This window comes from Ranitomeya imitator, chromosome 1 (assembly GCF_032444005.1).
Source record: "Ranitomeya imitator isolate aRanImi1 chromosome 1, aRanImi1.pri, whole genome shotgun sequence".
Classification (NCBI taxonomy): Eukaryota; Metazoa; Chordata; class Amphibia; order Anura; family Dendrobatidae; genus Ranitomeya; species Ranitomeya imitator.
The window spans coordinates 1,099,806,484-1,099,831,756 of NC_091282.1; the positions used below are offsets into that span (position 1 = coordinate 1,099,806,484).

At 44.6% G+C, this 25,273-nt stretch overlaps 2 protein-coding genes across 2 annotated transcripts in view; both read right to left on the reverse strand.

The window, feature by feature from the left end:
• Nucleotides 1-6,020: 6,020 nt before the first annotated feature.
• On the reverse strand, nt 6,021-8,926 carry LOC138656922 (uncharacterized). Its single transcript, XM_069744271.1, has 2 exons — nt 8,783-8,926; nt 6,021-8,581 (listed from the first exon to the last, which is right to left on the reverse strand). The coding sequence occupies exons 1-2, from the start codon at nt 8,924-8,926 to the stop codon at nt 7,388-7,390; spliced, it is 1,338 nt and encodes a 445-aa protein (XP_069600372.1). The 3' UTR covers nt 6,021-7,387.
• A 4,729-nt stretch (nt 8,927-13,655) lies between these two features.
• Nucleotides 13,656-25,273, reverse strand: part of DCTD (dCMP deaminase) — a 55,257-nt gene continuing 43,639 nt past the window's right edge. Inside the window, exons 5-6 of the mRNA XM_069744272.1 lie at nt 15,064-15,160; nt 13,656-14,224 (exon numbers count right to left, since the gene is read on the reverse strand). Coding sequence (XP_069600373.1) covers nt 14,143-14,224; nt 15,064-15,160 — 179 coding nt within the window. The 3' untranslated portion in view covers nt 13,656-14,142. The remainder of the gene's footprint in view (nt 14,225-15,063; nt 15,161-25,273) is intronic.

A 25,273-nucleotide genomic window follows, 5' to 3' on the forward strand; every position in this document is an offset into this window, starting at 1 on the left:
AGTGAATTATCGAATAAGATCACTTAATAGTCTAGGGCAAAGAACACGCATGCTGACACCCTCTCGAGAGTGACTCATGAGAGGCCCCAACACGACCGAGATGAAGAGCAGGAGGCAGAAGAGATTCCTGGTTTTCGGGACCTTGCCAGATCTTTGGTAGCGACACAAAGACAGATCGGTGAGGCGCCTGGAGAATAGATGCTGGGATGACCCCGGGATGATTGGGTGCAACTTCAACTGACAGATAAGGAACTCGCTCAGCAGATACAGTGGGTGGCCCTGAAGCAACTTCTCAGCCGGCAAGAGATGCTCTGTCTCCAGGGACTCTACGGATTCTGAGACAGGGGGAGTGGGAAGATGGGTTCCTTTACTGAAGAGTACAGCTACTATATAAATTGGGGATCACTTGGCAAGTAGTGCTCCCAAAAAAGTTAATCAGCGTGGTAGCCACAGAGGCTTATGAGAGGAGAGCTTACTATGGTCTGGAGAAGACGTTTCAGTGGTTACAAAAGCTGGTGCATCACCCACGGTTGGGGGCTGCAGTAGAGGAGGCCTGTCAAAGATGTCAGAGCTGTGAGCTAGCCAAACCTCCAAAACAGAGGTCCTCGACACAAACTATTGTGACTTCTGTCCCCTTGGAGATTTTGATGATTGATTACTTAGCTGTAGTCCTGGCACATCTTGGGTATGAACATTGTCTGGTGATGACCAACCATTTCACCAAGTTCTCTGTAGTGACTCTGACCCGAGACCAGACTGCTGAATCAGCTGCACAAGCCATTTGTCAAGACTTCATCTTGGTGTACCATTGTCCGAAGAGAATCCACTTTGATCAGGGCACCTGCTTCCAAGGTCTGGTAATGGAAGAATTGTATCGTTTATACCGGATTGAGAAGTCACAAACTATTCCTTATTCTTAGGAGAATGGAACTTGTTAACGCTTTAAACGGATGTTGATCCAGATGCTTTGAACATTAGAGGAAGATCAAAAGATACAATGGCCTGAGTTCGTAGCTGAACTGGTGTGGGTGTGCAATAATCAAGTGCACAGTATGACGGGGTACATCCCATATACCTTGCTGTACGGGCGAAAGGGACATGAGATCACCGAGCTGGAGTTAGACCCAGAAGAGGTTTACTCACAGACGTGGGTGTCTTCCTAGTTTCAAGAACGACAACATCAACAGACTCTCCGTCGACTGGTGCAGATGATGTTTCGAGGACTCCAGCACCATGAAACAACGCCTATTCAAGGGACAGTTCTGAAATCAGATCGGGTGTTGATCCGGAACAAGCGGCCTCGAGGAAAACTGGAACACCAATGAAGCGGACCCTGCAGAGTGAAACGCAGAGTCGGTTCTGATGGGCCAGTGTACGAAGTCCAGCCTGAGCGAGCAGAGGGGGTGCCAACTCAGGTAGTTCACGATAGCATGTTGCGGCCCTGCCTGTCAAAAGAAGCCGAGGATGAAAAAGAAGCGCCGAAAGTCATCAATGCGCACACTTCAACGGTTTTTTACTTTGATGAAGAAGCGATGCCGTCCTCGCTCCCAGACTTCGGCAGTTCACCATCTACCAACCCCAAGGAAGTGAGTACAGAAGGACCAATGCTTGAAGGTACAGGCATGGTGTGCTTGTCGGATCAAAGTAGTTCTCTACCTTCCGTCAGTCAAACTGGATTACGCCAATCCGAGAGAGAAACAGTTGGAGTGTCCCCCACCCTTTATGAGCAAGATAAATTCATCTGGCAACGAATCATTCAAGGAGTTAAAGAATGCAAACGTTTGGTCTCCCGTGGAATGGCGAGTTAAAGAACAGGTGTGTAAGGAAGACCGGGCTGTGGGTACCAACAAGGCACCAGGTCCGGAACTGTCGGGGCTGCGTCCATTGTTGCAGGGGGGGGGGGGGGAGGAAATGGAGGATAAAGACCCCTGACCTGCAGACAGGGGTTGTGGTAATCGAGGAAGGTAAAAAGGGGTTTTGTGTGGGAAGTGACAGGAAGTTCCTGCCAGAGAGCAGAGACCTAGTGAGCGCCACGGGTAGCTTAAGTCCGCGCGGTAGCAAGGAATGCAGGAAGGATCGGGGAACACCGCAGGACAAAGCACATCGAGCAGGAGACTGACAGGACTTCTGACTGCAGAGAACGCCGAACGCGAGATTTTTTTGTGAAAGGCTCTCGGCTGCGCAGGGCAGCGTAATAGACTAGGGGCTCAGCGGGTCAGATCGGTGACCACCTGCTGCCGCCAGATGAGTCAGAGCAGATTTGTTGGGCGGGGAAGCCTGAAGACCGCAAAACCAACATCAGCCGGCTTTCATCTTTCATCTGTGAAATGATCAGCATCGGATGCACGCTATGTGAAAAAGATACATGCATAAACTGTTGCCTTAAGTTACCCTGTTTTTTGCATTCTCTAGTTTAAAATCTGATTTACCCCTTTGGCTCCCCGTGAGGAGGACCCTCCCTGTATTAATTAAACCCTTGCTCTGCGCCTGTGTTGCTGCATCCAAATACCTGCGTTTCAGCTGTATACCCCACTCTCACACTGGCCATGTACTGCACACCCCACTCACACACTGGTTGTATACTGGACACATTCCATATAATGCACACTTTACTCACACTGGCCATTTATTGCACATAGCACACCACTGACCATACTGTTTTTAGTGTGCACTATACAGTATTTTAGAAAATATCAATTTTTTGCCCTGTCAATCTGAGATCTTTGATGTCACTTCCCTCTAAGTTCTGCAGGTCAGTGTGTTATCCGTTTTAAAAATGCACAGTAGCCGGATGCAAAATAAACTGATGTGGAATGAAGACGTAAACCAGCTTTTGAAAGACAATCATTAACTCCTCAGTGAAAGCCAATGTTGTCCTTAATGACCAAGCCAATGTTTCCAATTCTGACCAGTCACTTTATGAGGTTATAGCTCTGGACGCTTCCACTGATTTTTCCTGTGAGTGGTAAAATTTCTTTGATATGACTTGTGTTTATTTATGAAAAACAGAAATTTTGGAATTTTCAAACTTAATTTTTGTGCACAAATCAGAGTCATAACTCACAAAAGTTAATAAATAACATTCTTCACATGTCTACTTTACAATCAGCACAATTTGTTTTGTTAGGATGCTGTAAGGGTTAAAAGTTGACCTGCGATTTCTCCAACAAAATTATTTTTTTAGGGACCACCTCACATTTGAAGCGAATTTGGGGGGGTGGGGGGTCAATATGACAGAAAATACCCCAAAGTGATACCATTCTAAAAACTGCACCCCTCAAGGTGATCAAAACCACGAGAACTGAGACAAAGTGGAAGGGAAAAAAAAAAAACACATTTCACTTTTTTTCCCACAAAAAAAATGTACTTTGGAACCAACTTATTTTCACAAGGGTATCAGGAGTCCATGGACCACAAAATTTGTTGTGCAATTTCTCCTGAGTACGCCGATATCCCGTATGTAGGGGAAAGCCACTGCTTGGGCGCATGGCAGGGCTCAGGAGAGGGAGCACCGTTTTACTTTTTGAATGCAAAAGTGGTTGGAATCAAAAGGCGGGCGCCATGTCGCATTTGGAGACCCGGATGTACCTAAACAGTGGAAACCCCCAGAAATTCTAACTAACACAGCCCTACCCCTTACCCTAATCCCAATTTTAACCCCAACACAACCCTAACCCCAACCCTAAGGGCTCTAACAGAAAAATATATATTTCACCCTAACTAATGGGGTGATAAAGTGGGTTTGATTTCTTTTATTTTTTTTTTTACTTTGATCACTGTGAAAGACCCTATCACAGTGATCAAAATGAACCAATAGGAAAAATCTACTGTTGCTGGATGGCAAATCTTGGAGGGCGCATCGCATATGTGCCCGCCATTTTCTTCACGGAAGATGCCGAGGGCCAGGGACAGAGCCGGAGGGTCTGAGGATGCAGGTGAATAATGGCATTTGCAACACTGGGGATGGTAAAAACAGACCCGAATCATGTTCTTCGCGGTCTCCGCTACCCTCGGTAGCCGAGACCCCAGAGATTTTCCGACGCTGGGGGGCCCTATACCCTTATTTCTCGGTGCTGAGGAATAAGAACCTTTAACTGCAGCTGTTAAAAGGCGTATCGGAGGTCGATAAGGAGTTAATACTCTTATATTACATATGGGAAAACACTTTATAATGCTCTTAATCTCCATCAATACACATGTTGCATTGGCAGAGTGTTTACACATTGGAACGCATTTTATGCGCTACTAGATATTGATTATGATCACACTTAAGTCTTATTGCCCTGTTATCATTTACCATTTTCGCCTCTGTTTATAGCTGTATAACAATAAGTGCCTTCAGTTAATTTAAGTATAAATAAAGGCTCGTTTCTCAAGAGATGCACATGTATGCAGGATCCGTCTTTTTACTGTTCTTCAAAAACATCCAAGAATTTTGCTTTGGGCAACAGAATGAAGAAATTCTTTGATATTTATGAGCATCGATGACAAATGCTTGCGTGGTGATTACTTTAAAACAAAACCCTGTTTTCTGAGAAATGACAGAAAAGCAAAAGGCTAAGCATAAAATAAAAAACAGTAGCCACAGTTGTAGCAGTCTCGGAAGCCTTTGCTAGCCTCTGCTAACTGCATACTGCAGACCATAGGGTGCGATACAGATGTCAACTTTGGTTCATTTATGAGCACACAATATCATTTTTTAAAAGATTTCCACAGCTATTTAGAAGCAAAAAAAAAAATATTGTATATTATTTGTTAAAACACATACATACACAGGTCATTAGCAAAACCATGTATACCCACTTTGAATTCTATGGATTTATTTATCAGGTAAACATAGGATTCTTAACGGCCTTTTCATAGTATTTGGTAAATATACATGGTGTATTTTGTGGTGTTCACCCGAGGTTGTATTTACTATAAAGATAAAAAGAAATGTGCAAAAAACAGTACACCCCATTTTGTTGGCCAACCTTTAGCAGTAATAGCTTGAATTGTATAGCCATCGCTCAAAAAAGGTTACTCTACATTGTCACTTAAGGTTGTCCTCTACTTTTTCCACTGATGACATCACCTTCAAATAGGTCAGTCTCTGATCAGTTGGGGGTCCGACATTCCCGCCGATTAGCTGCTATCGGCGGTGTCAGACACCAACCGGAAGTACTCACTTGTGGAGGCGGCAGTCTTCTGGTACTGGCTGCGACAGGGTACTACAAATTCACCTCCTATTGATTTGAATAGGAGGCAGAAGTGTAGTATCCTGGGGCGGCCGCTATCATAAGATGGAGCAACTCCACAAGTTATCAGGGTCGGCGGACGTAAATGCCAACAGCTGATCAGCAGGGGTGCCGGGAGTCTGACCCGGACCAATCTGACATTACTGCATTTTCATGGATGACATATCCTAAGAATAGGGCATCAGACAACTTCTACGTTAATTGATATTTGATCAACTTTTAACCTTTCTGTCACGATATTGTATGAAATATAATATGATGTTGTAGCTTTGCCCTTCAGCCCATGCTGGGGGCTAAAACCTCCCCTTCTCTCTCTGGCTCTCTTTGCTTCTTTGTGTCAGAATTTATGGTAGAAGAGGGTTTTATTGCCCTGGCCATAAATTCCAGGCTCGAAGCAAGTTACTTGTCCCCCTCCCATCTGTACTAGCTAGAACTGGTATAGAAGTCTCCAAAATCCATGGTGGTCTTTGTTCTAATATAAGATTCTGGGCCACCGACTTGGGCTAAGAGAATAATAAATACAGATTGCAAACGTCCATCGGCACATCTATCCATCATTGTAAGCAGGAGTCTCCAAGTCCAACAGGGACAGAGTACGGATTTCTCGGGAATGGAGTGTCCTACTAGCCTGAATTTAGTATCTATAGAGAGCAAATCCTAATACAAGATGAATGCTGGGTGTGTTATGATCCTGACATGTTCTGTAGCGGAGATACAGGCATTAGACAAACTTGAGTTAAATCTAGTAAGACTGAAGAGATAAGCCGGATTACGTACCGGTAATGCTCTTTTAATGAGTCCACGACAGCACCCCACATGAGAGAGAGAGGGATCCGCCCATAGGAACAGGAAACCTACAGAATAAAAGGAGGCGGTCCCCTCTCCTCCTCAGTTTAGTTACAGAGTATAAAAAGGGGAACCGCAAAAGTGTTAGTATTCATTCTTATTCAGTCACATAAATTTCTTAACTCTATACAACCATTATTTGTGACCTTAAAGGAAAGAGCTGTGCATAATTTAGGGAGGGTAATACATGGGTGCTGTCGTGGACTCATTAAAAGAGCATTACCGGTACGTAATCCGGCTTTTTACCCTTCGCCACGACAGCACCCCACATGAGAGATTTTCAGAGAGTCATTATTTGGGTGGGATTACTGTATTAAGAACAGCTCTACCAAAGGTCAGATCAGAAGACGTGGACAGATCAAGTCTATAATGGTTGTAGAAGGTAGAAGGTGTAGACCAAGTTGCAGCCTTACATATTAAATGGATCGGTACATCGGCTTGTTCCGCCCAGGAGGAAGCCATGGCTCGTGTTGAGTGCGCTTTTATACCCACTGGAGGAATCTCGCCTTTTGACGTATAGGCCAAGCAGATAGCCTCTCTGATCCACCGAGATATGGTAGCTCTCGTGACCCCATGTCCTTTCTTGTGGCCCTGAAAGGAGATAAACAGAGCCCTACTCTCCCTCCATGTCTGACACCTTTCTATATAAGTCAGGATGGCTCTTCTGACATCTAAGGTGTGGAACTTATGATGTTCTGGAGTTACAGGTGAATCAAAAAAGGAAGGGAGAAATATTTCTTGTGACCTGTGGTAGGTGGACGCTACCTTAGGGAGGTATGAGGGGTCTGGTTTCAGGACTATCCGATCATGAAATATCAGTAAGAAAGGTGGGTCTACTGATAGGGCCTGGATGTCACTAACCCGTCTAGCTGAGGTTAGGGCTACTAGTAAGGCTACTTTATATGTTAGGATTTTTAAAGGTATTGAATCTAATGGTTCAAATGGAGAGCTTGTTAAGGCCTCTAATACTAGATTTAAATCCCACGGAGGTAGACGGGGAATATGGACCGGTTTACTACGTTCACAAGATTTTATGAATCTGGAGATCCACCTATTAGCTGCTATATTGCATCCATATAGGGCTCCTAATACCGAGACCTGAACTCTTAAGGTATTTACCGATAGTCCTAACTCTCGGCCTTTTTGCAAGAACTCTAGGATAGGTGTGAGTGGAACTTGCTTAGTGAACGGTACCGTGTAGAAGTCTAAAAATTTATTCCATACCCTACTATATATTAGGGTGGTAGATCTTTTCCTGCTCAATAAGAGGGTGTTTACTAGTTCTGTTGAGAACCCTCTGGAACTTAATAGTTGCCTCTCAAATTCCACGCCGTCAAGTGAAGACCTTTCACTTGCGGGTGGAAAAAGGGGCCTTGGTACAGCAGCTCCTTGTCTGATGGGAGGATCCAAGGATCGCATAGGCACATGGTCTGGAGACAAGAGAACCATGGTCTTTTCGGCCAGAATGGTGCAATGAGGATTACTCTTGCCTGTTCCCTCCTGATCTTTCTGATCACTAGAGGAATCAGAGACATTGGAGGAAAGGCATATGCCAGTCTGAACCGCCAAGGATGGTGGAGAGAGTCCAACATATCTGGGTGATCCCTGGTGTTCAGGGAAGCGAACCTTTGTACTTGCCGGTTGTCTCTTGTGGCAAATAGGTCGATTTGTGGTATCCCCCATGCTTCTGTTATCCTTCTGAATATGGATTTGTTTAAGGTCCATTCTCCTTGACGCAACTCGTTTCTGCTGAGGTAGTCTGCCCTGATGTTCTCTACACCTTTGATGTGCAGGGCTGTTAAGGATGTTAGATGAGCCTCTGCCAGCTGAAAGATGTTTGCAGCTATGGTCATCAGACTTCCTGACTTTGTACCACCCTGACGGTTCAAGTATGCCACTGCGGTGGAATTGTCTGAGTAAATTCTTACATTTGTTCCATGAATCTGCGGAAGAAAATGATATAAGGCACATTCTATTGCTTTTAACTCCTTCCAGTTGGAGGAACATATTAATTCTGTCTGATCCCAAGTATTTTGGGCCAGATTGTCTTCCATATGTGCTCCCCACCCAATAGGGCTGGCGTCGGTGGTAATTATTTTAGACGGGTCTATTATCCATGGCACACCCCGTGATAGGTGGTCCATGTCTAGCCACCAGGATAGCGATTCTAAGACATTACTGGAAAGAGTTATTCTACTTTCTAGATAACCGTCTTTCCCCTGAGCCGACAATACTTCGTACTGCAATTGACGGGTATGGAATTGTGCCCAAGGTACAGCAGGGATACATGATGATAATGACCCCAGTAAGGACATGGCCTTCCTTAGTGTCATGTAGGGTTTGCGTATTGCGTCTGATACCTTTGATTGTATAGTCAACCTCTTTGACTGAGGAAGAAAGCATTTCTGACTTACGGAGTCTAGCTGGATTCCTAGAAATGTCTGAACGGTTTCTGGATTCAGCCGAGATTTTTCGAAGTTGACGATCCAACCTAACTCCTGTAGGGACGAGATCGTATTAGATAAACGAGTTTTACATTGAAGTGCAGAGCTTCCTACCACTAGAAAGTCATCTAGGTAGGGTATTATCAAGGTATCTCGTTGGCGTAGATGAGCCATCACTTCTAGTATCACCTTAGTGAAGACGCGGGGAGCCATAGAAAGCCCAAATGGCATTGCAACATATTGAAAGTGACGAACCTTCCCCTCCAGGGTGACTGCTACCCTTAGGTACTGCTGATGTTCGGCATGTATGGGAAGATGGTAATAGGCGTCCTTTAAGTCTATTCCGGCCATGACACACCTAGGGAATAAGAGTTTTATGGTAGAACTAATGGATTCCATTTTGAAGGTATGATTACGCAGGAAAGAATTTAATTTTTTAAGATTTATGATGGTTCTAAATGAACCATCTGGTTTATTAATCAGGAATAAAGGGGAGTAGAACCCTTTCCCTTTTTGATCCTGGGGAACTTCAATCAGGACTTTCTTAGATAGAAGAGATAGGATCTCTATTTCTAGAGCCCTCTGTTGGTCCTGACCTTTTGGAGATGTTATTATGAAGGAATCCCAAGGGATTCGATCAAATTCTAGTTTAAGGCCGTATTGCACAATGTCCAGAATCCACTGGCTGGATGTTATCTGTTCCCATTGGGGAAGAAAAAATTTTAATCTGCCGCCTACTTCCTGGTTAGCGGTATTTACGTCTCGGATTATGGGACCCGCTAAAAAAGGCACCTTTTTGCTTTGGGTCCTTCGACTCCCATCGCTCTCTTTGTTCAAGCGGCTTGTTCCTAGTAAAGGGGCGTCTCCTGAAGGCTCTCCTGTAGGATGGAAGATACTGGTTAGGGAAGCCTTTCTTCCTTTCACCTGCTTTATTCAGGAGTTCATCCAGCGTCTTCCCAAAAAGGAACTCACCCTGACAGTGAATCGCACAAAGTTTCGCTTTAGCTTGTGCGTCCCCCTTCCAATTCTTTAGCCAGAGTGCACGCCGGGCTGTGTTGACTAGGCCGGCTGACCTGGCTGCAAGACGTAGCGAGTCCACTGAGGCATCAGCTAGGAATGCTACTGCTTCTTTAATTTGAGGCAATTTCAGCAGGATAGATTCCCTCGAAGTTTTGCCTCTAATCTGTTCCTCCAATTGCTCCGTCCATACTAGTAGAGATCTTGCAGTACAGGTACTAGATATGGCGGGCCTGAACGCCCCCGTATTGACTTCCCATGACCTCTTTAGTAAAGCTTCTGCTTTACGGTCCAGCGGGTCTGTCAGGACCCCTGAATCCTCCACTGGTAGGACCGACTGTTTGGTTGTGGAGGCTACCGCAGCATCAACTTTTGGCACCTTTGACCAGGTGTTTAGGTCTTCATCGCTGAAGGGATAGCGCCTTTTAGAGGATGATGGTAAAAACCCTCTATTCTGCTTGTCCCACTCCTTTTTAACAATATCTTTGATGGTTTGTATGACGGGGAAGGACCTACGTTTCTTCTGTCCTAACCCCGCAAACATTATGTCCTGTGCTGATTTCTTTTCTTTCCCATCTGGGCACCCCATCGTGCTCCTGACAGATTTTATTAAATTGTCCACATTACTGTTGGGAAGACAAAGTCCCCCTTCAGTCTCGGATGAGCTCGGCTGAGATCCCTCTTCGTCTGAAGAAATACATACACCCTCTGACTCCGAACTAACCGGAGACCGGGACCTGCTAGGCTGACGGGTACTGGCGCTACTTGTCTGCGCCAAACCCTGCATCTCTTCTCGGATAATAGCTCTGACATCTGAGGGAGTCATGATATTTTCCTGCCGTAGAGTTTGCATGATACACTCTGCACACAGTTTTTTGGCATAATCATCCGGGAGGGGCTGCGTACATAAAGCACACTCTTTATGCTTAGATTTGTGTGTCCTTTTCTTAGTCTAGAGGAAGGATACAGGAGGAACATATATCAGCATATAGGAAGAGACTCTTTCAAAAACTCACCCAGTGAAGCTGATAGGTACCGGTTCTGGAGGCGGAATTCGTTTGGTGGTAGAACTCTTCTCTGGAGGTCGGCCACCACTCTTTGTGCTGCTCCTCGTGCTTCTCTCCCTGCTGGGAGAGCGCTGTTGCACTGCGGGCAGGTGCGCTTCGTCGGCCGGTGAAGCCATTTCACACACACCGGCCCGACGCTAGCGCTGCATTTTTAAACTTGCCGCCCATTCTCCTGCCTCCCCGGACCAACCCGGAAGTGCTCCCGCGACTTCCGGGTTAGACGCGCCGCTCTCACTCACCATGCGGCCGCCAGAGGCTATTAAGCCGGCCGCTGCAGCGCGCGCGTCCTCACAGTGCCGGCCGGACCTACGGTGACCGGACCCGGACCGTGGATGTTTGACCAGACGAGGGGGGAGGCTGCAAGCAGGGGCTCCCCCGCCGCTGCTTCTGGTACCGCAGCCCCTGCCGTTCCCACAGAAACCGGCGCAGGCGGGTGCATGGCCCAGGGATCCTCTTCATCTGTAGGTAAGCCGGGTCCCTGTAGGAACAGGAAACCTAAACTGAGGAGGAGAGGGGACCGCCTCCTTTTATTCTGTAGGTTTCCTGTTCCTATGGGCGGATCCCTCTCTCTCTCATGTGGGGTGCTGTCGTGGCGAAGGGTAAAAGGAGGGTCTGGGTAAGCCAGCCCTGTTGGTGATGTCACGGGCTGCGGTTTATAAGTTTCTGACAGACCCCCAGCAGTTCGTTTTTACCTGGGAAGCCCTGACTGCCAGTCCTGATGCATTGGGACATATGGAAACTAGCCTGGTTGCCTGCAATGCTCTGAACACATGTAAGTGTTGTTTTCTCATTTAACCCGTTATTTTTATAATTACCTTGTACATATTTTGAATCGTCTCATATTGTAACATCTTTATATAACTGTTTATAAACACTGCCTTAAACCTTTGATGGAGTATAATATTTAATACTAGATTCGTTCTTCCTGCTCTAAAGCGTACCCTAAGTCTTCTGAAGGGAAATACGCTACCGTTTTGGGTTAGCTTCGGACCCGTTTATTGAAGCTGGTGGCAGCATACCTTTGTACAGTGCCTTTGGGAGTCATTGTAGCGACTGCAGCGTTGATAATTATTGTTCCTGCCTGAGTGGGAGTAGTTTAATAGCGTCACTGCAGCGTGCCCAATAGCCAGCACATAGCAGGCAGCCTTTCTGGCAACTAATTACCCTAGGTTCAGTACCTAATCTGACCTGAGAGTAAGGGGGGTGTCAGAGAGCTGCAAGTTTCAAGTGGAACTGTAAGTGGGATATACATAAATCCCTGCAGTTCGTGGTATATTGAAGAGCAGTGGGATACCTAAAATAAGCCCCTGCTGTAAACTAAGAGGTCAATAGCCTTGTGTGTGTTTTTTCATCACATTGTGGAGTGGAGGGATAACCAAGATAAGCCCCCCTGCACATGTGATAGCCATCTGTTGGCCTAAAGTCACCCCGACCCGTGACGTGGGGGTGACTGTCACAGTGTGAATCGTGACACCTACTAAAACTTTAAAAAAATTGTACAGATGTAAACAAAATATTTTTTAAAGTAGACATGTGGGAAATGTTATGTATTAACTATTTTGTGTGAAATAACTGATTTAAAGAGAACCTGTCAGGAGGATTGTGCACAGTAACCTACACACAGTGTCAGGTCAGCGCCGTTATTCTGATTAATAATAATAATCTTTATTTTTAACAAATAAATTCCGCAGCGCTTTACAGTTTTGCACACATTATCATCTGATTAAAATGATACCTTGGTTCCTGCTTGTGGTGGTTATATAATCTTTATTTTCTGTTAATGATATGCCCGTGCTCTAGGGTGGCCTGGGGGGGTGGTCTTTATGCGGTGCTCTGATTAGGTATTCTTAATACAGACTGCTCACAGATCCCTCACTGACCTGCCCCTAGTTTGCATAATGAATATCTGTACATACTGAAGAAAAAAAAAAAAAAAATCTGCAGGCAGGTGCTGGCCGAGGCACCTGAGCTGCAGCATAAATCGCACGTTTATTGTCCCAATAAAGGTTATTCAGATAGGAAAAATACATTTTAAAATGGAGCCTGCTCAGTGGTAGCCATTGGTGTACATAGGTGATTCCATAGATATTACGCAAGCCATGGGGGCGCAATCTTTCTGGAGTAGAAAAAAAAATTCCTCCTTCAAGATGGTGCTGTCTGCTCAGTAGCAGCTGAGGAAGCCCATGCTAAACGTGCGTTGGGGCTGTCTGTCATCTTACCAAGATCCACAGAGGTAAAAATCAATACTTTACATCTTGGATTGTTGAGTTGCCATTTTGTGGGTTCAAACTGTAAGGGTTTTTTTTGTTTTGTTTTTTTACTATATACCTATAGCTACACTCAACTTGACACTTGTCCTGGTATGGTCATTTTTCTGGACCTTCTAATGACATCTGTCCATATCTGCAACTTTGGATATAAATGTTATACTTTTTAGGAACATAATTCCCCTGATCTATATACTATTTAGTATCCAGACTTCTTTTACCAGAATCCATAATGATTTATTTTGTTCTTTATGATCTCATGTTTTATTGATTGTTACTAAATATTATACGATACTTGAAATATTATACAAGATATCCTTTTATTAAAGACCTTTTCGACTCAGTTTTTTCAGTACTGGGGAACCCTGTTACTGCCTCTCCGACTGCATCATCATTAGGAAATCATTGCCTACGCAGATATTTCTTCAGATTCCGAATTAGAAAATAATTACAGGGAGCCAGGTCTCAACAGTTGGGTGGATGGTTAAGTTCCAAGACTGCTGTGGTTTCCACAACCTTCATCTACAGCCTAGTTCAGACCTGTCCTTTAAACCTTCATATTCTCTCCTGTGATAGTCTACACTCCTGGCTTTGTTGCTTCCGGCACGTCCTACGCTGCATGCCTTCATTGTAGCCTGGTCCACGATCCTGGTCCTTGCCACTGTGCCATCACCCTTGGTGCTTTCTGGTCAGTGGATCCACCTCAGCAGGCGAGCCCTAACATATTGTAAAGTTCTAGTGCTTACTGACAAATGAAAAATTACAAAAGAAAATCCATAAGGCACATCATAAAAGTTTAATAGCAGCATAAAAAGAAAAAAAAAAAAAAAAGTACAAAATAGTAAAACCTACCAGAGAAATGAAAGAAAACATTTTCAAACAGGATATACTATGAAAGAAGAAGTGCAGCCTACAGATCAGATTCCTGAAGTTTGCAAGCAATAAAAAAGGTACAGAAGTAAAATTACTACAACCATGTAACAATCCATTCCACGTGTGCAGGCCTTGCAGGTACAGTATATGAAACATAACAGTTAAGCAATAGTGTTCACTGCTCTCGGGAGCCATTTCTTCAGCGCATTATTAAAAAAAATAAAAAATAAAAAAACAAAACACTTTTCATTGATTGCCATTGAGGTGATGAGACTAAAGACTCCTAAAGCGAAAAGTATAGAACAGGCTTGTCTATCCCCTCCCTTATGGCAGCAGGTGATGTCTTATAAAGCAAAGATGGCTCATGGATCACGAGGTAGCCATCAAGTCTTCACAATACGGGAGGACCTCTCTTGGCGTTATTGATCGAATCAAAGTCAATGACTATAGTTTTCCGCTTGGGTACAAATTTCCTTAAAAAAGAAAATATATAGGTTAGTTATGTGCTGAAACTCACTTTCTATCAGTAGAAGAAGAGAAAGGAGTAGGAGGAGGGAGGAAAACATTGCTTAGCCCTCATGCTCTCTCCGGAGAAGCCAATTATAGTGCCCCATGCAGAGAGAATCCTTAGAAGGGATAGACTGAAACAAAAAGACACATGGGGTTGCTGAGGCTGTGTGTTTTTCAGCTAACAGATCATAAATTATCAGGAAAAGAAAACATTTCTAACAACTGAGCTCCAGGAGTTGGTTTCATTGCTAAAGTTTTTTCCCTTTGTGCAAAATGTACTGCCCCGTTCTTATTCTCTTTGTTGAAGTTAATTTAAAAACTTGTAGTATTACTTGTGTTAAAGATAACACTCGTCTTCTGTATCGGGGAGGCGCCCATAATAGTGCAATACAATGAGATGGTCTGGATTTAGGGTTTGTATTCAGAGATCCCCTTTACAATTCAGTCAAGCTAGAAGTAAAGCTGGTCATACACTTTAGATACCTGTTGGTCGACTCATCTGCCCCCCCCCCCCCCCCCCATACATTAGCATGCTCCAATCAGACCCTTGTGGATATCAGATAGGAGGCTGACACTGTGCATGGCCAGCCGAACCATCCATATGGTGTAGGCAAAATAACAAAAATAAGCATAAAAACGTGCTATAACTACTCAGCATTGGCTTACAGTGGGTGTGTTGTGCTATATACTCTAAATTTCCATGTGTTTAGGTGTTTAAGCCATTTCCCATTAGAGTATATATTATACAGTATACCAAACTTTTTACCATTTTAAAAAGCATAACAAAACATGGTGGTCTTACGTATATTTGATCCCGGTTAGATCAAACATGTGTCTTGCAGCCTTCATTTCTGGTGTATCATGATACTTGTCCGACATGAATATGACTTCTTTAATACCTAGAAAAATATACATATATTTATGAATTCAAAACCAAAACATTTTGTTTGTCATTCAATGGGCCCGTTTAAGAAAAGAGATTGGCCATATAATAGAACAGTTGCTGCTGACCTGAATAAAATGTTTGTTTTTTTTTCATTTATCTTCTCCAATACAGAGATAACTTGTTTAGTTCTAATTTAAGTCAAGCCCAAGAGCGTGTCACCAGATATTTTTCACCAGGCAGAGGCCTGGTTTGGGCAGTGTTTGGCTTTGGGGGTACGGGTTACAGAACAAAAAGGAACAGAACTATTAAAATGTTATATTTAATTCAAAAGGAAAGGCAGAGTTTATTAAAAAAATATGTTTACCGTATTTTTCAGACTATAAGATGCACCAGACCATAGGACGCACCTAGGTTTTAGAGGAGGAAATTAGGAGAGGGGGAAGGGGTGATTGGAAGAACCTGAAGCAAAAATGTGGTCAATTTTGTACTTGAGATCACCTTTCCTGGAATGCATGGCCCCATCCTTATTCTGGTATGATTGGCCCCATCCCCTTGCTGGTATGAGTGACTGGCCCCATCCGAGTCCTGGTATCCATGGCCCCATCAGAAAAGATTTAAGAAAAAAAAAAAAAATAAATACAAATTTTATTCTTACCTTCCTCTGCTCCCTCGCAGTCGTAGCGTCCTGCTCCAGTGCCAGCAGCTGCTTAAAGCTTGTAAGCAGCGCATGGCAGGGACATCATGCGCTGCTCACAATGAGTTATGACCATTGTACCAGTCCACCTTTAAGGGACTCATACTGTCAGCCATTGGATTCCTTACTGGAAATCTGTGTGAAAAGGAAGGAGGTGAAAACCCAGAGATTTTAACCCCTTAACCCAAATGGGTGGTTTGCACGTTAATGACGGGCCAATTTTTACAATTCTGACCACTGTCCCTTTATAAGGTTATACCTCTGGAATGCTTCAACAGATCCCACTGATTCTGACACAGTTTTCTCATGACATTGTACTTAATGATAGTGGTAAAGTTTCTTTGATATTACCTGCATTTATTCGTTAAAAAAAACAAAAATTTGGCAACATTTTTTGCAATTTTCCAACTTTGAATTTTTATGCCCTTAAATCAGAGAACTGTCACACAAAATACTTAAGTAGTAACATTTCCCACATGTCTACAATTTGGGAACCAACATTTTTTTTGTTAGGGAGATAAGGGTTAAAACTTGACCAGCAATTTCTCATTTTTAGAACACCATTTTTTTTTTATTTTTTTTTAAGGGACCACATCACATTTGAAGTTATTTTGAGGGGGTCTATATGATAGAAAATACCCAAGTGTGACACCATTCTAAAAACTGCACCCCTCAAGGAGCTCAAAACCACATTTATAAACCCTTCAGGTGTTTCACAGGAATTTTTGGAATGTTTAAAAAAAATATATATATAATAATAATAATAATAATAATAATAATAATAATAATAATAATAAATAAGTGTTTCACTACAGTTTATAAACGCAGAGCTGTGAAAATAAATTTTTTTATTTCCACAAAAATTTTTTAGCCCCCAAAACTTGTTGTCCAATTTGTCCCGAGTACGCCGATACCCCATATGTTGGGGTAAACCCCTGTTTAGGCACATGGGAGAGCTTGGAAGGGAAGGAGCGCCGTTTTACTTTTTCAACGCAGAATTGGCTGGAATTGAGATTGGACGCCATGTCGTGTTTGGAGAGCCCCTGATGTGCCTAAACAGTGGAAACCCCGAATTCTAACTGAAACCTTAACCCAACCACACCCCTAATCCCAACCCTAAATGTAATCCAAACCCTAACTTTAGCCCTCAACCTAACTTTAGCCCCAACCTTAAACGGGAAAATGAAAATAAATACACTTTTGAAAAAATTATTTTTCCCTAAGGGGGTTTGATTTACTTTCATAGCGGGTTTTTTAGCGGATTTTTAGGATTGGCAGCCGTCACACACTGAAAGACGCTTTTTATAGCAAAAAATAGTTGTTGCGTCTCCACATTTTGAAAGCTATAATTTTTCCATATTTTGGTCCACAGTCATGTGAGGTCTTGTTTTATGTGGGACGAGTTGACGTTTTTATTGGTACAATGTTCGGGCACGTGACATTTTTTGATCGCTTTTTATTCCGATTTTTGTGAGGTAAAATGAACAAAAACCAGCTATTCATGAATTTCTTTTGGAGGGGCGCTTATACAGTTCCATGCTTGGTAAAATGGATAAAGCAGTTTTATTCTTCGAGTCAGAACAATTACAGCGACACCTCATTTATATCATTTTGTTATATTTTGACGCTTTTATACGATAAAAACTATTTTATATTAAAAAAAATATATTTTTGCATCGCTTTATTCTGAGGACTAACTTATTTTTTCGCTGATGATGCTGTATGGCGGCTCATTTTTTGCTGGACAAGACGACGTTTTCAGCGGTACAATGGTTATTTATATCCGTCTTTTTGATCGCGTGTTATTCCACTTTTTGTTTGGAGGTATGAGTGTTCACTGAAGGGGTTAACTAGTGAGACAGTTATAGGTCGGGTCGTTACGGACGCAGCAATAACAAATGCGTACTTTTATTGTTTTTTTTTTTACTTTGATAAAGAAATGTATTTATTGGAAGAATTTTTTAACACTTTTTTTTACTTTACGGGGGAGGGGGGGGAGGCATTCACATTATATTGACACATCGCTGATCTGACACTTTGCAATGCACTGTGTCAGATCAGCGATCACACAGGCATTGTAGGGAGACTTCCCAGCGCCTGCTCTGAGCAGGCGCTTGCAAGCCACCTCCCTGCAGGAGCCAGAAGGCCCCCCACGGCCATTTTGGATCCGGGCCTGCAGGGAGGAGGTAGAAGACCCTTGGAGCAACACGATCACATAGCGTTGCTCCGTGGGTCTCAGGGAAGCATGCAGGGAGCCCCCTCCCTGCGCGATGCTTCCCTGTGCCGCCTAAACGCTGCGATCATCTTTGATCGCAGTGTGCCAGGGGTTAATGTGCTAGGAGCGGTCCATGACTGCTCCTGGCACATAGTGCCGAATGTCAGCTATAACAATCAGCTGACACCTGGTGGCTATCGGCCGCGCTCCCCCCGAGAGCACGACCAATCGCCTATGACGTAGTATCCTGTCACTGGGAATTAAGTCCCAGGTCACCTCGACGGGATAGTACGTCATAGGATAAAGGGGTTAATATTTTTTATAACAGTGAGGTAAAACATTTCACTGCCTAGGTTTTTATACAATGTTTTACTTCAAAGAAAGTAATGCAGGGGCGAATATTTATTTATTTTTACAAAGGGGACTGATTTGAAAAAGGTTGTCCAGGTAGTTCTGCACACTGAGGATTCTCCAGTGCTGGCAGCGGCAGTCAAGTGACCACAAATATATATGACTAGATGGCAGCCCGATTCTAAAGAATCGGGAGTCTAGAATCCATATATACTTTATTTATTCAAATGTAAGAATAATACAATTAATAAATAATAGTAAGAAAGAACAAAAAATGGCTGCACTTACCAGCTCTTGACAATTCTTGTTATTTAAGAAATTGCTGGGCAATAATGGACAATGTCCTTATGTGGCAAATAATAGAGCAATATACCCAATGTGGCAAAGAAGAGGTTAATAAACGGCAGTCTCTCAGTATAACATTCAATAGTCAGTGAATAATAGGCAGTATATGGAGAAAACACCAAACAAAAGTTCAAAATTGGTGTGAAAATGTCACTGAACCACTTCACAACTAAATATATATAGTTTTGGTAAATGGTATTATCATTTTTTTGACGAAATTCGGCAGGAGCTTGAAGAGCAACGTCACTGGGCCCGCCTCCACGCAGTAGAAACTTGCTGTGAGGTAAAAATTCAAAAATCACACCAAAATGGCGGGCGGAGTGTCACAGTACGGCACGTTTCTGATTGGTCGCTCGCAGCAGGCGGCAACCAATCAGACACTTGACACTGTTGACGTCACTTATCTCCGGACATTAGCTCCGGACATTAGCTCCGGACAGGAAGTTGGCACAAATTGCAGGAAGTAGTATTCTAGGCAATTATATATTAGATATGAATACTGCTGGACACATTCTGACTAGACAGTTTCCAGCTTCACTCAAAACACTTATTGAGCAATGCCTATCTAGTTGTAATATGTTATGCATATCGCTCCCAGAGAATCGCACAGTGCTCGAGGATTCACAAGTCTGCAGTCAGTGACTGCAGACTTGTAGATTAAGACTGGACAACCCCTTTAAAAAGGATAAGGACACCTTTAATAAATTAATGTAAAAAATGCAGGATTCTAAGCTAAAAATAATTTATTTAATCTGGCTTCATTAAAAAAAAAAAAAAAAAAAAAACACCACCATTGTGAAGCTGTATGAGAAAACCTAGCTCAGCAGGGAGGAGGGTCAAAGGCTGTGAGTGACAGATCTCGCACCTTGACCAGGTCACAACAGGACAAAGGCCTTCTTGCAACAGAGTCATGCTGAAGCTGCAGACGCTTAGAACATTCCAGAAACATAAATCCATAAAGGAGTTATGGATATATTGTCCCAAATGTACATAAGTTCTTTCCAGAATCCCTAGAACATGGCGGACGCCCTCCTGGGTCTTGACCCGTTCTAGCACCCAGGGACATGGAGATACATAAAACAGCTAGGACAAACCAGATAGCAAAGCAGTGTTTGGTCTTAATGCGTAGCAGGGGCCCAGATGGATCCGATGGCACAAAAGCATTAAGCTACTTACTGGTAGCGGCATTTTTCGGAGGCCCATGACAGCACTACGAGAGAGAGGATCCGCCCTTCAGGAACAGGAAACCTACAGATACAAAAGGGCGGCACCTCTCCCCATGCATCAGTTGTATTTCAGAGCTTGAGAGGACTACCGCGGTTAGTGGTACACAAATATACATTATATACAGTTTATATACAAAACAATCCATTGTATCGAACTAGATACCACTCGTGAAATCTATCATTATATACACTATAGGAAGTGCTACCCCCACGTGAATAGGGAGGGAACTAAGGGTGCTGTCATGGGCCTCCGAAAAATGCCGCTACCAGTAAGTAGCTTAATGCTTTATTCGGACTCCCATGACAGCACTACGAGAGATTTACAGAGATGTAAGCTACCTTAGGGAGGGACTATAGTCTGTAGCACCCTTAACCCAAAGGAGAGATCAGAGGAGGACCCCAAATCCAACCGATAGTGTTTAAAGAAAGTGGAAGGAGATGACCAAGTGGCCGCCTTACATATTTGCTCCACTGACACTCCAGATCTCTCTGCCCAGGATGACACCATGGCCCGGGTGGAATGTGCCTTTAGATTCTGCGGAGCTGGCCCCCCACCTGCTGTGTAAGCTAGAGAGATAGTTTCCCTAATCCATTTGGCTAGTGAATATTTTGACACTCTAAATCCTTTCCTTGGACCTTGGAAGGAAAGAAACAGTGCTCCATCTTTCTTCCAATTATCAGTGGCTGAGATATACTGAAGGAGAGATCTCCTAACGTCTAACGTATGAAGCTCCTGCTCTTTAGGATTAGAGTGATTAGGAATAAAGGATGGCAAAACTATCTCCTGTGATCTATGGAAACGTGTCGCTACCTTCGGCAGATATGCCGGGTCTGGTCTAAGGACTACTCTGTCTGATAAGATTTCTGTGTATGGAGGAGCTCTGGAAAGTGCCTGGATATCCCATATCCTGCGAGCTGAGGTTATGGCAATCAGGAAGGCTGTCTTAAGCGTCAACATTTTGATCGAGGCCTCTTGCAGAGGTTCAAAGGGGGGTTTTGTTAGAGAGGACAGAACTAAATTTAAATCCCATGGAACTGTTCTATCCTTATATACCGGTCTAGATCTAACTGCCTTCATAAACCTCGCTATCCAATAATTGTTAGCTATATTGCATGAAAACAGGGCACCCAGAGCTGAGACCTGTACTCTAAGGGTACTAGTAGAGAGTTTTAACTCGAGACCCCTCTGTAGGAACTCTAAAATTTGTTGTATTGGTACCCCGTCTCGGATGTCAAATCTTGAACAAGACAAGAACTTCCTCCAAGTTCTAGAGTAGATTTTTGTAGTTATTTGCTTTCTACTCTTTAGGAGTGTCTCGACTAAATTTGGAGAGAAGCCTTTCCCCACTAATAGTGACCGTTCAAACTCCACGCCGTTAAATGGAGCGCTGCCACTTGTGGATTGGAGATCGGTCCCTGAGAAAGCAGGTTCGGGATCTCTGGTAGTACCCAGGGAACCGATACAGACATTGTCTTGAGCCAGGCAAACCAGGTTCTTCTGGGCCAAAAGGGGGCGATAAGGATGACTTTCGCTCGATCTTCCCCGATTTTCCTCACCACTAGAGGTATCAGGTTCAGGTTCAGAAACGCGTCCACCGCCAAGGGATTCTCCCTGGGATTTAGCGAGCAAAAAAGTTTTACTTTTCTGTTGTTTCTGGTGGCGAACAGGTCTACCACTGGTTGACCCCATCTGCAGACGATCAGATTGAAAATGTCTTCGTTGAGAGACCACTCTCCTTGTCTTAACACGTTTCGGCTGAGGAAATCTGCTGCCACATTTTCCTTTCCTTTGATGTGGAGAGCCGTCAAAGATAGAAAATTGTGCTCTGCCACCTGGAACAATCGATCCGTGATTTGCATCAATGTCTCGGAACGAGTTCCCCCTTGCCGGTTTATGTAAGCGACTGCAACTCTGTTGTCCGACAGAATTCTGACGTGCTGGCCCTGCAGATATATGAGGAATTTTTTAACAGCCAATTCAACCGCCAACAACTCCCTTTGGTTGGATGAGAATGTTGTGAAGGGTTCCCATTGTCCCTGGACCACCATGTCCCCCATGTAGGCTCCCCACCCTGAAGAGCTGGCATCTGTGGTTATCACCCGGGAGACATTTACTATCCAGGGAACTCCCGCTGATAAATTCTTTTTATCTGACCACCACCTAAGGGAATCTAGCGTGGTTGGCCCTAACGTTATTTTCCCATTTAACGCGCCTCCCAAGGCTCTGTCATGGAACAAGACTTCTCTCTGTAGGGATCTGGTGTGGAACTGAGCCCACTTAACTGCTGGAATGCAAGATGTGAGTGCCCCAAGTAGAGACATTGCTTGCCTAAGTGTCATGGAAGGTGTATTGATTGTTTTTAACACAAATTTGAATTAGATCTATTTTTTCTATAGGGAGGAGACACTGTTGTGTCACTGAATCCAACATTAGACCCAGGAACTTTTGAATATTTAGGGTCTGTAACTTAGATTTTTCGAAGTTTATGATCCAACCCAGGTGTTCTAGCTTGGCTTTAGTAACCTCCCATTGTGACAGACAGTGATCTACTGAGTTCCCTACAATGAGGAAATCATCCAAGTAGGGAATTATAAGGACATTTGATTCTCTTAAATGTGCCATGACTTCAGCGATTATTTTAGTGAACACTCTAGGAGCAGAAGTTATCCCGAAGGGAAGTGCCCTGAACTGAAAATGTTGAATCCTACCCCCCATTAGTACTGCTACCCTTAGGTATTGTTGGAAATCAGCGTGAATGGGTACATGATAGTAGGCATCTTTCAAATCCACTACTACCATAAAACAATTGTTGAAAAGCATTTTTATTGTCGAATTGATGGACTCCATTTTGAAGGTATGTTTCACCAAAAACTTATAGAGACCCTTAAGGTTTATAATGGTCCTATAAGACATATCTGGTTTTTGAATTAGGAAAAGGGGAGAGTAGAACCCCTTCCCTGCCTGAGAATACGGCACTTCAATCAAAACATTTTTGGAGCAAAGAGTCCTCACTTCCTCTTCTAAGGCAAATTGTTCAGTGGGAGATGAACGCCAGGGTGTTAACTGGAATTTGTCCCGTGGGGTATGGACAAACTCAAGTCTGAGACCATGGGAAACAGTGTCTTTTATCCAAACACTGTTTGTGATTTTTGACCACTCTGCCGAGAAATGCGACAGTCTCCCTCCCACCGGGATTGCCAGTCATTGGTCTTGTTTTTTGTTTTCCGTCAGGTTACGGCGAAACATGAGACCTGTGCCTCTTTTTCGCTTATCCCATCTGGAACAATCCCTACCCGGTGAGAAGGTGCGCCTTCCTCCCCGATTGAACCTTCTTTTGTTGAAGGGACGGCGATATGGAGTGAAAAGACTGGGAAACTTTCTTATCATCCCCTGCCTTCTCCAGGAGCTCATCCAGGGTAGGCCCAAATAGATACTCGCCTTTACAAGGGATAGCGCAGAGCTTTGCTTTCGCCTACATATCCCCCGGCCAGCATTTCAGCCATAGGGCTCTCCTTGCAGCATTAGAAAGTCCTGCTGCTCTAGCTGCCAACTTTACGGAGTCAATTGAGGCGTCCGATAAAAAAGCCGCCCCCTCCTGGATTATTGGTAACGCTGAGAGTATGGAATCTCTAGAGGCCCCCTGTTTTAATTGGGTCTCCAACTGGTCCAGCCAGACCATCATTGACCTTGCCGTGCAGGTTGACGCCACCGCAGGTCTTAAGGAGCCGGCTGCCATTTCCCAGGTTCCCTTTAGGAAGGTATCCACTTTCCTATCCAGGGGGTCTTTAAGCGTCCCCATATCCTCAAACGGGAGAGAGGATCGCTTCGCTACCTTGGCAAATGCTGCATCCAGCTTTGGGGCCTTCTCCCAGCTACCCACTGCTGGGTCATCAAAAGGGTACCGACGTTTCTGCGCAGGTGGTAAGGAGCCTTTTCTCTCTGGTTTTCTCCACTCCCTGTTGATAAGTTCCTGTATTTTCTCATTTAAAGGAAATACTCTTTCTGTTCTAACCCGCTGAACATCATTTGTTCTTTAGATAGTTGAGGCTTGGGTTCTGTTATACCCATTCTGCCTCTGACCGCCTTTATCAATTTGTCTATCCTCTCTATGGGTAGGCAAAACCGAGCAGCGTCTTCTTCCGAAGAGGAGGATGAAGCTGCTGAATCGTCCGATTCCTCGCTCCTGTCCTTATCCACAGACGAATCAGATGCCCACTGAGTTTTTTGCTTAGAGCCTCCTGTCTGTGAAAGGTTCTTAATGGACTGCTTGACCTCCATTCTAACCATTTCCTTTAGACTGGCCGCAATAGAAGAGGACTCTTCTGCTACCTAAGGGGATAAGTAAGGTAGACTAGAATGTAAGATCTACATGCTATACCCCCTCCCCTCCTTCCAAGACCTCACCGTCTGCTGGATACAGGGGTCACATAGTTTTTTAGGGTGTGAGTCAGGCAAGGGGACCCCGCAGATGGCACACTCCCTATGCTTCGCCTTACTGACGCTTTTCTTTCCCTGCACAAAACATGAGGGGACACTAGTCACTAAGTGAACTTTCTCGAAGGTCACTTACCAGTGGCTGCCCCACACCCAGAAGATACCGAAGTACGAGGGGGATCTTTTCTGGCTGACGCTCCAGACCCCTGTCTGGAGGAGCTTCTGCGGCCAGACCCATCGCTCTTTTTCTCACGATCCTTCTCCATGGATTTCTGAGGCACTTCATCCAGCAGCAGAGGCTGCTGATCCTGATCAGACTCCATCTTCAGGTTGGAGACCAGGAGCAAGGATCGCGCACCTGGAGCCGATATATAGCCCCTCCTTCGGCCAGCGTAATTATGCCGCGCTTGTAGCCACTTTCCACCGCCCCCTCCCCCCCCCCCCCCGCAGCTGCAGGGGATCAGCCGACACCTGAGGGTGATCGGCGCACATTTACCGGTGGGCGCCGCCATCTTGGAGCCCCTGCGCATGCGCAGAAGCTCCGCGACCCAGAAGTCACCGCCGGCTCCGCCCCCCGACGTCACCCCTAGTCCACAGCGCTTCCTGTCAGCGCTGTGAACAGCGTGGGACGCCGAGACCATACCGGGAGACTCCGAGGGCGCCCCCACAATGCCGCCGACCCCCCAGAGCCCCCCCAGCGCCTCAAAGGAGGAGGACCTTTATACATACCACGCGCGGCTTCCGGAGACAGGACACCCCCTGGCGACCGCTCCACGCTGATCAGACACTGCCGTGCAGCCCTGCCAGAGCCACCGTGTCTGCTTCAGGTACCCCGCACCGGCCGAGGTAAGAGACCCCCT

Coding starts and splice junctions, on each gene's coding strand:
- LOC138656922 (XM_069744271.1), bottom strand. CDS start 8,926: ATGGAATCCATTAGTTCTACCATAAAACTCTTATTCCCTAGGTGTGTC. Junction 8,582..8,782: donor CAGTCACCCTGGAGGGGAAG/GTTCGTCACTTT, acceptor TCGTCCCTACAG/GAGTTAGGTTGGATCGTCAA.